This window comes from Amblyomma mixtum, chromosome 3 (genome assembly GCF_055824585.1).
Source record: "Amblyomma mixtum isolate Tamu chromosome 3, ASM5582458v1, whole genome shotgun sequence".
NCBI classification, from domain to species: Eukaryota; Metazoa; Arthropoda; class Arachnida; order Ixodida; family Ixodidae; genus Amblyomma; species Amblyomma mixtum.
This window is the reverse complement of record NC_143014.1, coordinates 34,751,374-34,769,853: the sequence shown is the minus strand read 5'-3', so window position 1 is coordinate 34,769,853 and position 18,480 is coordinate 34,751,374. Positions and strand designations below refer to the sequence as shown.

The window sequence follows — 18,480 nt, the reverse complement described above, 5'->3', positions numbered from 1 at the left end:
TGGCGGGGCACATTGCACAAAATGGTGTTTTTTTTACTCCATTTCGTCACTGGTGGAGTATTTGGCACAATTAACTCCATTTATAGACTGGAGTAAATGCAGGTAAATCCTCATTTTTACTCCATTATTCCCTCATGGGAGTAAAAAGGTGAACAGCCCACCTTTTTACTCCACACTCATGGAGCAAATGTTTTCACAAATGGAGTAAAAAGGGTGGCCGCCACCATTTATACTCCCTTTTGGATTTATTTTTGTTTACAGTGATGTTAGTTCAGCGCTGTTGTGACCTTTATTCTCTTCCTAGGCCGTGTGCCGTTTCGTCCACTGGCGACTAAGGTTTTTGTCTGCCTGGATAACCAGCGTACAGTGCCGCCCATTTCGAAAGCAGAGAGTTTGGGGCAGCTTGGGGCATTTTCCCCAGTTTTTATCAGGATAGTGCACCTTCTTGGTTTAGTGCAAATGGTGGCGTCAATGCTCTTTGCAAGCTCAAAAAGTACGAGACGGAGGCCAAGCAAGTATTTCTGCATTATTAACATATATCACTTCGCAGAACGACAGTACTGACGTTACTGTTAAAACAATGCGTACTTACAAAGGCGGTTGATTGGCAAGCCATTGTGTCATCAACCATTAGAGCCAGCACAAATAGAAAACAGGGTGGTGACCACGAAAGGAAAGGGCGCATTAGTAGTCTCACTTTTAGGTGGGCACCCGAGCCATGTAGTGAGGAGAGAGACAGGCATTTAACTTTATAAGGTGAGTGGAATGGGCGGAGCCACTCATCATGCAGCACGTCAACCTCGCAGCATGGCCGAGAGCTTAGAGCCTCGGCGACCCAGTTGAGCCTGTTCTACGAACCGAGCCTGAAGGCCCGGCTCCCGAAAGCGCGGTCTCTTACTGCTCCTCGGTAGGAAGAAACAGCGTAGGGAGTGAAAGAGGAGGCTGAAAAAGATTCCCTAGTGGATGGCTCCGGCGTAATTTTGACCACCTGGGAATCCTTCCTGTTCAACGACAACGCAAAGCATGCGGGCGCCTTTCACATAGGCCGCCGCGGCCGGGACTGAACCTACGTCCTCGGACCGAGTAACCCTGTGGGTGTGTGTACGAGGGAAGAAAAGGAAATTGCCCGGGCCACTATCACTGCCTCGTGCGGACAAATCAAAGAATCTAGAGGCGACAGAATAGACGCGCGCCGCAGCCATCTGCGCCGAAGCGACAAACGCCAGAGACCTCTCTCCCTTTCAGCATGCGAGCGCACCGACCACTGAGCCACCGCGGCTCTTTTCTTTTTTTACAGCGCAGCTCTTCGGCGCCCGTTCCTCGCTTGCGCGTCGTCGTCACTGTCGGCGTAACCGACAGAGCTATGGCTACTATGGCTATAGCGAAGCAAAAAGGACGGCGAAGGATGGAAGTGGGGCGTTAACTAAGGGAGGGCTAGAATGAAAAGGCAGAGTTGGTAGCGGTGGAAGAGAGAAAGGCGGGAGCATAAGGTGGAACGTCGAGGAGCAGGGAACGGCAGGGGCAGGCGAGAGAGGTCGAGCACCGCTAGCGCCAGAGGGGTCGCGCACAGTTAGCGCCGTAATGACTTCTTACCAGCATTTACAGACAGATGTCACGCACAGAACGTGCACTGCACCCACCTGCGCAAAAGCGACTGCGGCGGATGAGATAGCAGGCGTATACCCCTACCCCAGCAACCCCTCCATTACCAGCGGCACACAACAGGCGTTTATGAAAAGGGCCACACTGCCTTACCCAAGTGTAGCGATTCCTTGCGCAAAGATTGTGGGCCCCTTAATTGTCCTACAGGTACGCTGCTCATTACGTTCGAATAAGAGTAAGATCTACCACAAAACTGCTAGTTGCAGCTTGAGTCAGTCATGAATCTCCAGTCGAACCGTGAACCAGTACAACACAAGGGCATTTCATGGCGGCCGTTTGTAGTGCTCACTCTGTTTACCATGGGAATGGGGACACATTACTCTGAATGTGCGGGCCACGCGCTCCTCGTGGCCCTCTATAAACTAAGACGCGTCCTTTGTGGCTTCAGTGTCCCTCCTTGAAGCAGAGAGACGAGTGATTTAAAAGCGAGAGAAAAGGACGACTTAGAAGCGAAAGGGCAAAACATGGCTACCGGCAACACGCCTTAGCGGAGCTAATGACACCCTGTTCTAAGGACCTTCTGCATTTATAATAGCTGCTATGATGGGGAATGTTTTCACACTGTGCAAATAAAGGCAGGTAGAGGTTTTGTTTAGATATGAGAGTGCTTTGTAGGAGACAGGTAACTTATGCGACAAAATATTTGTAATGGATTAAAAAAAATTGCCGACCATTACATTACTTCCTAATGAGAAATTTGAGCGCAGCTCATGAGCCGTTTCAGCTTTAGATTGAGGCAAAGAATTTGAGCAAGACATGTATGTAGAATTACAGACAACCTGTTATTTTTCACACATATTCCTTCTTCAAGAAACACTCCACTCACAGTTTGTGGTTGTCATGAAGGAAGCTTTGTGGTCGGAGAAATAGATGAATATATGCTCTACTTGCTGCATTAATGCCTGGTTCTCAAAGACGAGGTCTATGCAAGCATTTTGCGACGTTTCCACAGCCGTGGGAGGCGTTACGAACGAGAGGAATGGGAAGTTCCCCACATAAGTGCTAAGAAATTCCTGGTCATCTTTATATGTACATTAAAGTCCCCACCCACCCTGCCACCCTGGCAAATGGCAGTTAATGGTTGATTGCGAGAGTTCACTCACCGCTGTCAGTGCTAACGCATGCAACCCACATCTCTCTCATCACCCCACATACCTATAAGTGCGATTCAGGCGTCCACTGACCCAGGAAGCCAGTTATGCGCACTTCCTGTCCTTAAAATGATCGAAGTGTAAAACGTTGCCAACGCCAATGAACACAATGAACGGCGACGGCCTATGGCTTTAACGCCGCATTTCTGGCACAACGTTGTCAATGCCTGCAGCCCACATCTCTCATCACCCCACGTGCCTATAAGCGCGATTCAGGCTTCCACTGACCCAGGGAGCCAGTTATGCGCACTTCATTTCCTTAAAATGGCACAACGTTGTCAATGCCAACGCATGCAGCCCATATCTGTCACTACGGCCACGTAGCTTTAAGCACGATTGAGGTGTGCACTGTTCCAAGAGGGCAGTTATGCGCCTTTCCTTTGCTTTCCAAGCTACCGCTCTATTGGTTTCGCAGCTTAAAGCGCGACTAAGGTGCCCACTGCTGGTTACAATGGACAATGGCGATGGCGCCACCGCGAAACGGCCGGTAAAGATCGTAACTGGTGAACAATTTCTTACTGGAACCCAAGATTTTCATGTTGTTTATGAAATAATGGGCAGAAACTAGAGCATTTTAAGCCTAGCAGAAAAAAAACAGCCTTTAAAGTACAGTACAGTAAAAAACCTGAAGTATGGAAATTTTTTCTGTACCTCATATTCAACCGAATTTGAGCTAAAAAAATACCACCCGTTTTTTAGGCCCCGAATTCTGGAAAAAATAAAACCCGAAAAAGAAGGGCCCTATATATGAGTAATCCTGAGGTATTCACATAACGTGAAATGATCATCAGGCCCCCTCTACACAGCAGGATAATGCAAGGCAAGTAGATAAAAAATGAACAATATAACTTACCTTACACACTCCAATTTTTTAAATACATCCACATGCTTTGAATAGTCCCTGTCATGTGGTGGTGTTATGCAAGGTTTAAAAGGACCCTGAAGTGATTCATATAAGCATATTTTAGTACAACAGAACTGTAGTGGGCAGACGGGGCCCATCTGCCCACTGATGCCATCAGGGTAGGGGACACGTGGAGAGGTGTGCCGCCCTAATCGCTTGCAAGCTACTATGACAGCGATTTGTAAAAATTATTTATGAATTATACGGTCCAAGCAGAGCTTTCAGATTTGACTCTGAATACCCACAAAAACCACCTCTACATAGCTGTTGCCCTACAATATCACACTGAAATCATTTCAGGGTCCCTTTGATGTCACAACGCTACACACAAGCACTAATATTTCAGATTTCATGGGTGTCTTTTGCATTTTCCCTCCACAGTAATGAGGCCAACATGGCTGAAATTCAGTCCCACGTCCTTAATCTATGCAGCCAAACGCTACAGCCACAAAGCCATCGTGTGTGGTAGTAACAGTCATGTTGGGTACACAAATTATGTTACAGGTTTGCAACACAGTTGCTGGGAATATATACAAAGGGAAGCTTTACTATAGCAGAGAGCAGACAGCGCTTCCAATGCAGCAAACTAAAAAAAAAGTTATGGTCGATTTGCATAGTTAGGCCAAAATGCGAATTAGGTGTGCTAGCACTTCGGTTTTTCACTTCGGTTTTGGTGCTCAGGTCCAGTGTTCACACATGGAAGTTGTTTGGATAGCGATAGTGGGTTAATGTCCATATATGCGGAAGTGGTCATTCTCTCCATTCACAGACCCCTGGGAGTCTTCCAACTACACCTGGAGCAGTGGAGCAGCAGTCAAGCGATGTGCTACTGCACTTCTATGGCAGGTGTGGCTATCGGGTAGGCTTCAGTTGTGGCTTCAGACAGACAGACAACGGCTAAATGCGGGGAATGGCCACTATAAGTGCGAGCGCACTAAAAATGTTGCCATTAACCAGGTCATGAACGATAGTGTAGTGCAATCTCAGTGAACGTATTTATTACAAGAGAGCACAAAAATGATACACGAACAAAAGACTGCAGTAAATATGGCCTCCTGAATAAATAGTGACACACAGGCAGCAATCGGGAGTGAATAGGACATGGGCAACAGAAGCGGATACCTGGGTGTGTGTTCACTAACGCATTTTCACACGTTCAGAACGAAATACCCACACAGCTCATAAAAAAAAAAAAAAAACAGCGACGTCAAGTCACTGAGAGATTCACCTTGAAGAAATAATGTGGAATGTCAAGTCTGGCACATTCTGATATCCAGGGGGTGCAAGCAACATAGTGGAATACAGCTGCCGCATGAAATTATAAGAACAAGAGAGCAGGCTGACATAGCCCTCAGTAAAAGCAACACCAACAAATGTGGCTGCACACTGCTGCTTAGGCAAGCCACAGCACATAAAAGAAATGCATTAACTACAGTCTCATGACCATGCTCCTCTCTCACAAACCAACAGAGCAAAATAAATAGCATGCCTGCTAAACAGCTCCATTTGCATAGAAACTACATTGATCTTGTACAGACCTTTTACAACACTTGAGAACAACCTTGAGAGCCGCAAGAGCAACAAGGGCACATACAAACCAGTAGCCCTGGAGACCAGAATACAGCACCCAACTGTGCTGGCTGCTCAGCCTTTCTCTATACAACCACGATGCCTCAGGCTCTTAAAAATGCGATGCTACTGGTTTCTATCACAGCTTTTTCAGAGCAAACTACACACAGTTGCGTGAGTTAGCTCTTCTTCGCACAATACACAGACTCTGAGTGCTAACCAGCAGCCACTTGTCTAGACTCCCTGGAATGGCACACCGTTCCAGCAAGGCAGATAACACATGCATTCTATACATAACTGCCCCTGCAGCATTGAAACCAGCATGAGCAGAACAGGCCTCACAATACTTCCTTTGAAACATTCAGAGGAAAATAAAATGGGGCTGAAAAGCCAAACCACAGGAGTGAACTGAAATTAATTACAAACAACTTTCAGTGCTTAGCCTGAAGCACCTACAGCCCAACAATAAAAATGCAGCGGACAGGTGTAATAAACGTCCATTAAAAAGTATAAATGAACTTGATATCACATGAACACTCTTTCTCAAGTTGAAAGCAGCTTCAGAATCAGCCCTAACTGAAAGAATAGAGAGACTGATGTGGCCCGACACCCATTCCGAAGAGGACAAACAGTCTGTGGGAATAAGTCAAACTAGTGCAAAAAGCACATGGCACTAAAGAAGCAAACTTGCGCAATTTGTTTCCCACAAAGCCAGCTGACACTAATGGCCTCAACACTACGGATGATGCCATTAGTCAAACATGCAGGCACGTCAAGCTACCACACTGTGCAAAGGCGTAACTGACTAACATGCATCAGCATTTAAACATACAGCACCCAAGAGAAAAGAAATCAAGCAAACTTGTGAGATTACATATAGCAGCAACTAGTATTATCTCCAATTAAACTTAGTCAAGGCGGCGAGCCTGCGTCAAAGCGAGCCGACTGCATGCCAGCACTTCTTCTAAACACTGGAGGCACGCCTAATCATGCTTGCAAGCAGTCTTCGACAGAAAGCAGCAGCTATGCACAATATACACACACCAGATATGCACACCAAAGTGCTCAGTCAGCGTGTACTGCATCCTTAAAACTGAAGGCACTGTTCCTCAAAATGGAGGCACGCGATTAGATGTACCTCCAGTTATTAGAATAGCCACAAGCATGATTGGCTAGCATCTGCGTTTCTTTTCATGTTGCTTTGCCCCGTACATACTCAACAAAAGAATGAAAAGTACTGTGCACCAGAAAGAGTTACCGAGTTAACAAAAACTGGCCCAAAACATTACAGAAAGAAGTAGAACCTTGGCACAGAGCTTAGTATGCACCATGGTGCTTGATTTTTTTTTTCTTGCACGTACAAACTTCGACTTTTGACATTTATTTCAACATGCGGGTACTGACTGCTCTTTATTTTGCTGCTCACAGCACTGTTGCACTCGGCACATACATATATGGCCAACCAGAGCAACAATGCACTTTTTCGAATGACAGGTAAACTATTTTTTTTGCCACAGCAATGACAACAAAGCCCATTTAGCCAGCCACGCAAAATATTTCACTTCTAAGCATAACCTTCTATGCGGATTAAAATCAATCCAGCTAACAGCAAAACATTCTTAATACTGAAGTTCCATTAGATGGTCTACTGCTCTTGCATTTAAAATTTCTGTATGTTACACTACCTTTCAACCATTAAGCAAATATACCGTATAAACGCATGTAAGGGCAACACCCGTGTATGGACCGCACCGTTTTCCCGTAAGAAATGTTGAAGAAAAAAAATTGGCGGGGGCTTAGCTTTGGTTAAGCCTGGTAAGTTGCGAAAGCAGGTGTTTTATACTGCATATGCAGCGCCTCTAGTGGGAAGAGCGCAGCACGCCGTGGCAAGTGGCCGCCATTACTCGACAAGCAGAGTTGGTAGCCCGTCTCTCGCTCCTGGTATGACGTCACACTATAACGTCACTAGCGCCTGTACGTAATTTCCTTTCCTCTAATCCATTTTAAGGCGAAAGCCTTTAATGGCTCATGCTCGCGGTGTCCGTCCGTGCTCCTCGCGGTGTCCGTTCAAGCTCGCGGTGTCCGTTCAAGCTCGCGGTGTCCGTCCTTGCGCTGGAATCGTGCCAATTGTGGCCTCTCCTCTGCGTAGCGGCGCAACCTCCTGCGTAATTTCTTTTCCTATAATTCATTTTCTTCACTATGGGCCCTCTTTGTGTTCCTTCTTTCACTCCCACTTCCTCCCTTCCTCTGCAAACGGATGACGGGTGTCCACTGAGAGATGTGAGACAGTTACTGCTTAATTTCCTTTCCTCAAATACAATTTTCATTTTCTTCACTACAGCTCCCCTTCGTCTTTCTTCTTTCACTCCCACTGCCTCCCTTCTTATACGGTGCGGTTCAGGTGTCCACCACGACGGTTGCTACATCAGAGGTCATTCTAAAGGTCAAACGTGGCTACCGGCCGTCGCTACGCGAAAGGCTGTTAGTGAGTGTAGTATTGCTTTCGCAATAAAAAATCTGTGTAAGGGCAGCCCCTGAACTTTTCATGACCCACGCGTGGCCGTGGCCTCTGCAATCAGCTCAGGCTGTGAGAAATGATGATGCGCTTGATCGCAGAGGCTGCGCACACGCACAGGAGCTTCCAAGTGCCGTCCCCGGATGGTGCCCGAGGCCACGGGTCATCATCATCAGTGTCAACTTTTTCCTCCACCGCAAGCTCCGTCTATCCAAATCGTCATCAGTATCGCCAAATCCAGCTTTTTGTGGCGTGTTAGCGTGTTAGTTCACTGTAGCCGTGGAGTTGTGACTTTCGCGTGCTGTCGCCGAGCATTGCAGTTTTAACATGATGGGCAAGCACTTGAACAGCTACACGGCTGGGAGTTTGCTCTCGAACATGGCAAGCGTGCGGCAGGCAGGACATTCGACGCGGTCGACAAGTACGTCTGATGATGGTGCAATCAAAAGGATGCATTGAGAAACCCAAGCTGCAAAAAGCGCACTTTCCGAGGGAAGCCATACGAGGTTCTCGAACTGGATTGATTGGATTGGAAAACATTTATTGCATCGACAGCAGGTTGCAGGAGACACGTACTAGATGGCCGCTAGCCGATGGCTGGCGGCAACCTCACTGGCCCGCTCGATTGCCCAAACTTGAATCTTGGGGTCCGAGCTGACCAGCACGGCCTCCCACCACTTGGGAGAAGGGAGCTGTATCAATTCCACCCGAGGCAGAGCATTTGCGCAGTTCTACAGAATGTGGTCATATGTGGCCCATTCACCACATTTATGGCAGTTTGGGTCGTATTGGCCAGGGTACATGAGGGCAAGCACTGCTGGATTCAAAAAGGAGCGTGTTTGCAGTCGGCGCCAGGTAACTTCCTGCGCTTTTGTTAACGATTTGTGGGGAGGGGGATATGCACGCCTCTCCAGCCTAAAGTGATGGGTGATGTCATGAAATGAGATCAACCTGTCCCTCGTGAAATGCGGGTCGCAGGCCGCACTCACTGCCGGTCGACGAAACCTCGGGCTAGCGCGTGAGCCGCCTCGTTCCCCGGATTAGACGAATGGGCCGGGACCCAGATCAACTTCTCTGATCAGAAGGGGGGTGTTTTGAAGGATACGGAGTGAGGTAGATGTGATGCGGCCCCTCACGAAATTGCGAATGGCTGTTTTGGAGTCGCTGAATATAATATCAGCACACATGTTCGCTATAGCTAAGGCTATTGCTGCTTCCTCCGCAGTCTCAGAGGAGCTGGTTTCTATAGACCTTATGCGAAATGCACTGCCATCTAGCGGTCGCCGCGCGTGATCCGCCATGTTGGAGGATAGCCGCCTGATTCACAGCACGTACTGGTACACGCTCGTCGCACGCGCTTTAGTTTCACCGTCCTCAGTATGCCCATATATTGCTTAGTGCCTTGCTGTACGCAGAAGGGTCACAAAGACGCCCAGGGAAAAAAAAGGCAAGAGGGCTTGATTTGAGCGCATTTCTATTTTTGAACTGCGATCCCCGACATCGGCGACACAACTGTTGCAGTACCGTCGCTACATGTCGAGACGTCGCGAAACACATTTCGTTATCGCCATGTAGCAAATGAAATTAGAAATAAGCTTTGTAGGCACGAAGAAAATATCACACAAAAGTAGTTTTTCTCCTGCGATTGCCCTGAAGTGCTGCGATTATCGGCCTCGCAATAGAGTAATCGTGATCAGCTGTTCAGTGGTACCGGTCGCGCTTTGTGAGAACCGTCGCTCCTAGCGTTATCCACCGCAGCGATTTCACATGTTAGTTTTTAGTGCGAATATTTGTTTCGACGTAAACACCAGCAAGGGTAAAGTGCCCGTAGCACGGAACGTCAGTCAGTCAATTGTTTCAGTTAGACCAGGGAAAGGTGCCTATTTTGTGGAGCGACGGCTTGATTGCATGTAGCGATTTCACTTAACCGACCGGTTTCCACGAAACCTTGTTTTGTGTAAAAAAAAAGAAAGGACCGTAAGGGAAGCCGCTCAAGCGGTACCATAGTTCCAACTAGTAGCGGGAATGCATAACGCATGTAGAATCCTCAAAAATCTCAGTGCACAACGGCTTGCTCGTCGTGGTAAAGCCATAGACACTGCTGCATTCACGGGCTACGTGTTTTTAACGGCGATAGTCCAAGAATGGTAAACAGTTGTATAGTGGGGTCGTGCGAGGACCTAGGGGTCTATATGCCCGGTAATAAAAATAACGTGTTTTCTTTCTTTGGCTAGGGCACTAGGGCAAACTAGGGGCTCTGGGCGCTAGAGCACTAGGGCAAACAAACAAATGCTGTATGAACTTTTCAAGGAAAATGAAAAGCGTCGCATGTTGACAGGCCACTTTTTTCGACACTGCCAACATGAGCGTGAAGTTTACTATCGTTCGCTTTTGGTGTCGACGCAACACACAGAAAACGCTACCACAACAGCAGCAATTCAAGCGGCATGCCCGTTCGCAAAAAGTATCCAATCAAATAAAAACTGACTCAAACTAGACTGAAATGCGCACATTTTTAACCGTAAACGAAAATTACACTTGCTTCGTACATTTCTTGGTGTTCAGCGCCGGCAAACTGACATAGGACTCCGTGAAAAACTTCTATCTACGTACCCGGTGGCGTTCGGAAAGTGTTTTGGACGCGTAGTAAGTGTCTGCGAAGTCGCTTGGAAACTTGGGCAGCAGAAACAGGTCGACTGACCATTAAGTCATGTTTACAGGCTCAAGTGACAGGAAATAAGATTTTCGAGCCAGCACAGCAGTAAGGAAGCTAACGTAGGGCACGCCTAAATCCAGAGAGCAGAGGCGGAACGAGCTTCAGTCATCCTCCAACATGGCGGATTTCCGCTGGTTCTTCTTTTCTCCGATAGATGGCAGCAATTTTGCATAAGGTCTATAGATGCGACTGCCAACGGGGCACCGTTCCCGTTCACCGCGACCAGTGAACGCTTTTCTCGGGGTTTGTCGGTATTCCGCTGCGTCCACATACACCACATTGTTGTGTCAGCTGTATTTGGTGTGTAGTGCGCGAGCCCTCGCTGTGCGCTGGCCTTCGTGGTGCACGGGGTGCATGTTCTTGGGTAGGGGTTTAATCAAAAGAACTTCCTTGACGTGCGTGGATAACTGCGTTTTCGAGTCCCTCTCTGGGAGCTGTTCCCACATCTGCAGTCTGTATAGGAGGGCCCTTCCCGCGCTCGTACGAGTGAGTCGTCCGAGCTTTGAAACGAGGTGCGCCTCACACAGCTCCGAGAGTGTTGTGAACCCCAAGGGCCAGCAATCTTTCCGTGGACGTACTGTGCGGGAGCCTAAGGGCCGCCTTGTATGCCTGCCGGATTGTAGCTTCGACCTTGTTTCTTTCTGCCAGCTGCAGTTAAAAGATAAGGGAAGGAGTAGATGATCCTGCTCAGCACGAAAGCCTGCACAAGTTGACATAGATCTTTCTCTTTCATGCCTCGTTTTTTGCTGGAGATCCGTCTGATTAGCCACACAGTCTGATGACCGTGGCAGTGAGTCTGTTGATTGTTTCGGTGTTTTTGCAATTGTTCTGTATGTACATGCCCTGTATGCGTATGGTTTGGACCTCCTTGACCGGAAGTCCTTGCACGTATACATTCAGAGGGGTCGGCGGGGTCAGGTTTGCATTTCTACTGCGTGGCTTGGCCCTAAGAACCAGCAGTTCAGATTCTGTGTGTGAGCATTCAAGGCCCGCTCCCGACGCATAAGTTCCAATTATGTCAACTGCCTGCTGCAGGGTATCCTCTATTTGGTCGTCATTCCCACCAGTGGTTAACCACAGGGTAATGTCGTCCGCGTATAAGGTGTGCTGCAGGCCTGGCAAGGCGGCGAGTTTGTGGGGCAGTGTAATGAGTGCAAGGTTAAAGAGGAAAGGCAAGAGCACCGAGCCTTGTGGCATGCCTCGGCTTCCCAAAGGAATGGGCTCTGATTTGAGGCCACCTAATGCAAGCTCTGCGGTCCACTCGGACAGGAATGATCAGATGTAATTGAATGTCCGTTCTCCCGGGTATATTTTGGAGAGGTTCGTGAGGATGACCTCATGCGAGACGTTGTCGAAGGCTTTGTTCAGGTCTAGCCCGAGCACTGCCTTCATCCTGGTTCCGCGTGGAGGGTCCAGCACGTCCTTCTTAAGCTGGAGCATCAAGTCCTGCGTAGACAAGCTAGCCCTAAAGCGAATCATTGTGGGAGGAAGTAGGTCGCGGTCTGCCGTGTAGTTTTGCAATCGGTTAAGAATGATATGCTCCATGAGTTTTCCGATGCAAGACGTGAGGGAGATGGGCTGCAGATTCTCGATCGAGAGTTTCTTGCCCGGTTTGGGGATGAAGGTCACGCGTGCATGCCTCCATTCCTGGGGGATCTCGCCTTCCCTCCAGTAGGTGTTCGTTAGGTGTGTCAGAGCCGCAACAGACTTGGGGTCCAGATTTCTGAGCTTCTTGACACTCCGTCTGGTCCCACCGCGAAGGTGGTACGGAGCTGACCCAGAGCAAACCAGACCTCGGCATCTACTATGTCTGCATCCAGGGTCTCATTGGGAAGACCCTCGTATGCGGGTAGGGGGTCTGTATGCAACGTGTTCAGGTAGCGTTTTTGCAGTTCGGCGAGTAGCTCTGCGTTTGTACCCTGATGCTGGTGAATTAGTCACATGAGTTGGTCACGTTGTGTGGATTTTGTGTGTGTTGGGTTGAGCAGTTGGCGTATCTTTTTGCATCCCATCTTCTGATTCACATTATCACAAATTTGGCCCCATTGTTTTTCTTGCAGTTCTAGTGTGTAGGTTTCAATTTGGTGCTCGAGTAGCGCCATACACTTGCGTAAGTTTCTGTTGTATCTCTGTTTCTTCCAGCGATTTAGCAGGCTGGTGTGCGCTTCCCACATGTGGAGGAGTTTAGAGTCTGTCGTTTGATGCGGATCCTCAGTAGGCGTCTCGACCGAGGTGGTCTTGACGTCGTTTTTGAGTGCAGCGATCCACTCCGTTAGGTTGTTGATCTGACCGGGAGCAGTCTGCTCTCGTAAGCGTCTAAACCTAGCCCAGTCGGTAATACGAGTGCGCATGGGGTGCAGTTTGTGCAGTTTAGTGTCAAATGTTATGGCTATTATGTAATGGTCGCTTCCCAGCGTGTGTTTTGTGTTGGACCAGCGGTTCAAAAGTATCTTCTGGCAGGCTAGTTGGTCTGAATCGTTCATATTTTAAAACTCCGCGAACAAAAAACAAGGACCGAGCAAGAAAACAGTAACACACACGCTTGTCTGTGTTACTGTGCTCTTGCTCGGTCCTTGTTTTTTGTTCGCGCAGTTTTAAAATATGAATGGACCAGCGGGCGTCGCTGAGATCCGGTGAGGCATCTATGCTAACGCTAATTCCGACCCGCGAGTTTTCTTGGGGATCATTAAGAATTGTGAGGCACAGGTTTTGGATCGTTTGCCACAGCTTTGTGCCCTTGGGGTTGTTTTTGCGATAACCCCAAGCCGAATGTTGGGCGTTAAAAGTCTCCTACCACCAGGAGTTGTGTGTCCTGGAGGCCAGGCGCATGGCTTTAAGCAGTAGGTCGGGAATTCCAGACCCTCTGTCTTTTGGTGAAGTGTATAAGTTAAGAATAAATAGATTTGCGGCTCCCTTTTACCTCGGCACAATTTCTAGTAGCGTGTATTGTTCGTTAGAACTGTCTATAGTGTGTTGTATTGCTGTAAAGTTGCATTGCACAAAGGTTGCGGTGAACGGGGTCGCCGCCGTTGTCACTGCGTTCGAGGGGGGGATGAATGCTTTATATATACCCTGGTAATTTCGCCGGGCCGCTAGCTCCTTGAAGAGCTATCATGTCCGGTTGTCTACCTAGGTTTTGGATGTGAAACTGCAGGTTTCCCCGTTTGTTGCGGAACCAGTTCCATTGCCATACCTCAATTTGTTGGCGAGGGGCCATGGTGCGATATACGAGGGATGATTACGGGCAAGGTCACGACTTAGGGGCATTACGTTACGGCTTGCCTCCAAGGCCGCGAGGCGCTCCACTACTTGATGGAAAAAGGTAGCGATGTTTGCACCCAGCTGGGTTACTTCCCTCGTAAGGTGGTTAACTTTTTCCTCGAAACCGCTAAATTTGTTCTCGAGGGCGTTCATTTCGGCTCTTATCTTGTCTGTAGCCTTAGCTTTGATTGTCAGTTGCGGGTTGTCCTCTTTGGACGCTTCCGCAGCGAGTTTCGATTTGGAGCCCTCGTCGGAAGGAGCCGGCCTTTTGAGGTTAATGCGGCTATCCGTCTCCATCGCATTACTGGTGGAGGGTATAGCGCTTAGCGCGGGAGATGGGGGTGGGAGAGATACGTGTGGCGTGGCTGTTGAGGGGGGTTGTAGCGATTTAAACAGCCTTTTCATTTCAGCCATCTCTCTCTGCATTTGCACAATGGTTTCATCTCTGGACTGTATTTTAGCTAGGAGCTCCTTCTCGCGAGCAGTATAGTTTTGGGAGGCCGTATCCGGCCAGCTCACCTGCTTCTGAAAGAAGAGCTGTTCTGCTATGTGAGGAAGTGCGGAACAACGGCTACGTGTTGACAGCGGACATGCTGTGCAACTTCTTGAGGGATGAGCGTGATCCAGAGCGCAGCACCAGCTCGGAGCCGAAATTCCTAGCGAGTGATGATTAAATGTAGAACAAATGCAGCTCATTCCCTGATTGGCGCGTTTTTACATAAAAAAAATTTTTCCCACACATCGCGTGTATGGGCCGCACCTCAAAAATTAGCCCTCGAATCTGGGGAAAAAAATGCGGCCCTTACACGCGTTTATACAGTATGGTCCCTGGCATCAAATTCACTTTTTACTTTCACAGTGAATGAACTAAACATTTAAGGGAAGGAAATTACTGTATTCAAGCAACCGCTGCTCAAAATAAAAAAAAGTTTTCTTTTTTAGTACAGTTCTTATAACTAAAAATAACATTTTGAAATCAGCATCCTGCCCAACACAAAACAAGGTGTGTAATCTTTGTTAGTATTTTTCATTTCAACAGAAACCATAAACTTTCTAGCAACATCGTAAACTAACAAAAGGACAGCCTGTATTATTGCAGACACATTATCTGCACTGATTATCGATTCAATACATAGCTTGCACGTGACGTCACATCCGCCCCCATCAAGCGCTGGCGGCCATGCTGCCGAACCATCCGGCCGTCCCCGCCCGTCCAACCTGTGATGCCTGACCGCTCCTGAGACGCTTTGGAATATTTTCTTATCCTTTCAGGCGTGACGCTTATCCCACAGAGGAATGAGCCATTCAGGGCAGGCTGATATGATAAAATTATTCGATCGGCGCGCCTAACGCTACGCAGACAAAGTGAAAATTTGCGGTGATAAGAGTCGTACACGCTGCGACCGGGAGTTTGCACGACGATAGGCGTTGATGTGTTCCTTGAAGAGCCCCACGGGGATATTGTGTACTCTTCCAGCTTTGTGACGTTGAAGGAAATAAAAGCCTTCAAATAATTGGAGGACACAAGGCTTTCTCCAGTAGGTGGGTGAGAAGCCTGTCTGCGATGCGCCTATAAGACGAAAAGCTCGACATCAGCCACGCCGCTTTCTCTGCCGTCGTTACTCGCTACAGTCGTGGCGTTCTGAACCGGCTTGCCTAGTGTTGTAGCTAGAATGCAGCGACACGGGACCAAGTCTGGATTTATGTTGTCAAACAAATGGGATGGTGTCAAAGCAGCAACCAACATTCACTTCAGGCCGTAGTTCTTGCTTCCTTCTTTTTGCAAACATTTAATTCCCGCCACAAGCCTCTTACCTGTCACAAAGTGCGCTCCGCACACAAATAAATTGGAGTTGTCGGGGTGCAAATCGTCGCGCTTGATGCGAGCTAGTCACAGCTCGCGCCGATTCGTACTGAGAACCTTAGAGCATTCACACTTGCATGCCTATGATTATCTCACGAATGCGGATGAAGTTTGTGTTAATCGGCTTCTTTTTTCGCCTGGAGCTGTCGCTGCGGTTAGAGCAGTCAAAGGTGGCATATAAAACCGTATTGAAGCTACGGATGGACGCGAACCAACACGATGCGAGCTAACAGGCGTCGGTAAGCTAGAGGCGGTCTGGCGGTGGTTCGGCAGCATGGCCGACTGGCATCCCGCGGCCACCGGATGTGACGTCGGTGCAAGCTATCTATAATATCACTATCTAATATGAATCTCATTCAGTTCCAAAATTTCGACTGCACGTCTAAAGTTCACAGATGACTGCCAAAATAAGAATATTAATTGAGTACGGCCACATTAATATTGCACTTATAACCACTTCTCTGACATTGTGATAAACTTCCAGCGCATGAGTCATTCAAGTGGAGCAGCCAAATTTCCCTTCTTCACATGGGACACAGAACTCGTTTGCACACACTAAGTTTACAGCTCAATGGTTTCAGCTCTTGCTCATAAAAATAAACATCTATTGCAATTTAAACAAAAATGAGTAAATAATGTGAGCACTTTCTGTCATAGATGCAATACACCAATGAAGAGGCTATACGTAGTGGACGATATGAGCCAGCGACACTGATTTTGAGGGAAACAATTCACAAGTGCACCTCGCTTCCAGGTTCCACACATCTGCAATGGGTTTGCTGGATTATAAAATATGAAGTGATGGGGGTAGGCTTCATGAGGCATGCTGCACCTGTGCAGCAAAGACTAATCAAAAGTACCTACCCTCTGGGTTTTTGCATACTGGTACCTTTCATCCAGATGGTGCACATAAGCCGCTCTCTAGGCAGAGGTTTGCTCACAGCAAGGACTGCAGACAGACATAATGGCCGTATGCTCAGAGTCCAGTACTCAAAGAGACTCCACTGGGCATGCCAATGTCAGGTGTAGCAGAGATAACGCTGACTGCAGTGATGGTTTAAAACTATTCCAATATGAAGCACAACCAACCAAAGACAAACACTAGGAGAAAAAGTCGACAGTACAAGCACCGACTTCAAAAGGCAAAAATTTATGAAAAATGTCAGGAGTGAAACTCCACATCCATACAAAAAATCTATGCTTGCTTGCCACCTGATGTACAAAATTAACATGCACCAGAAAGAAAATGGTTCCAGTACCCTTGTGTGGCATACAGAAAAAGGCATAGACCTTCTACAAATGCCACTTTGGTTTTAAGGATGAAACGATCAGGTCCCCATTAAATTTCACAGTTCTAAGTTAGTGCTTGTCCTGTCAATTTTCTCAGTGTGTATTCATTTATGCTCCCCTTTTTGCAGCACCTTAAACTTGGCCAACTGATGGAAAAGTGATTTCAGACTAAGATGGCAGAACATAACAGTTAAACCTAATTCTATCTTTCAGCTTATTTGAAGATATGATGAACACTGCAGCCCAAAATTATACTTGCCAGTCATACTGAGTTATATTAAATTTCTTTCGACACAAGGTTAGGTTTAGAATGCCTTGCTTAGATGAATTAAAGTGGAGTGACACTCGCTGCCTTCAGTGCAACATGAAGGCAATGCCCTAGTATGTCTTTACATGCTCCAAATTTCATTAAGATAAACCAGTTCTTGCTACAAGTCTAGGCAGTGAGGCACACGGTGCTCATCATCATCATCAGCCTGACTACGCCCACTGCAGGGCAAAGGCCTCTCCCATGTCTCTCCAATCAACCCTGTCCTTTGTCAGTTGCGGCCACCACATCCCCGCAAACTTTCCCAGGTTCAGTTTCCAATGGCGGCCTGTCCGGAGCCAGTGATTCTTAGCACATGGTGCTACCACTCATGAAATCCAACAAAGTAAGGGCAGCTGCTGCAAGTAGCTGGCAGTCAGATTAAAAGCTGTTCCAGCTCACAACTACCCACAAAGACAATGCTGCATCTCAGCACCTCAGCACTGCTGCCGTCAGACCTGGTCCAAACACAGAAGTGTGCAGTTGGTGCAGCTGCCAGAGCCGCGGCGCATTATCATTTGGTCCAACTGCTGCACCGTTCATCATACAACACCTGCTGACAGCACATCAGCCACTCCACTGCAACCACAGCAGTCATGTCCCCTGTTGGCAGGTGTCATACTGCTTGCTGCCAGTGTTGCTGGCTTAGATCCAATGACCTGTGCTGCCAGTGGGTGCATACGATACGTGCTTGCTAGTCTGATGGCGCCAGTGCACATCATTCAAGTGAGAAGCAACTGTGTTGCTCAACAGTCGCACCAACCACTCAACAAGCCTGTCTTCCTTGCACCCAGCCCCCTCTGCTTACTCTATGCCGTGGGCAAAGATCATGACTAGCCCTGGCTCGAGCACCATGTCATCATTCATGTGCTGATTCTCGCCTGCCACCACAACCACTGCCTGCTTGCCTGGGATACGCTTGCAGACGTATGCCTCGTAGTGGCGCCGATTCATCTGGCGGGTCTCAAGCGTGCTCAGGCCTGGCGGCCAGCGGCGCTCATGTGCATTCTCAATGAGCACTTGCAGGATGTGCTGGGGGCAGCCGCTCTCAGTCAGGGCACGCTTAACCATGGCTTGGAGCATAGCATCCGGCGTTGAAATCATGCTGCCCCAGCGCGTGACACGTGCCCGCTGCAGCTTGGCTGCCCACCTGGAGACACAAAAGGCAACCATCCGCATGCATTCAAACCACACCACACAATAAGGTGGCAACAAATACACTGAGCCACAGGTCTGTTGTC

The 18,480-nt window shown here is 48.2% G+C and overlaps 1 protein-coding gene across 2 annotated transcripts in view; it reads right to left on the bottom strand.

Moving 5' to 3' along the window:
* Positions 1 to 4,693: 4,693 nt before the first annotated feature.
* The window catches only part of elgi (E3 ubiquitin-protein ligase NRDP1 elgi), a 29,923-nt gene continuing 16,136 nt past the window's right edge, over positions 4,694 to 18,480 (bottom strand). Inside the window, exons 6-7 of one of the 2 annotated variants that reach the window (XM_089578668.1) lie at positions 18,148 to 18,389; positions 4,694 to 16,591 (exon numbers count right to left, since the gene is read on the bottom strand). In XM_089578668.1, coding sequence (XP_089434794.1) covers positions 16,503 to 16,591; positions 18,148 to 18,389 — 331 coding nt within the window. In that variant the 3' untranslated portion in view covers positions 4,694 to 16,502. Of the gene's footprint in view, positions 18,390 to 18,480 lie in introns of both variants that reach the window. The other variant, XM_089578667.1, reaches the window with a different exon arrangement.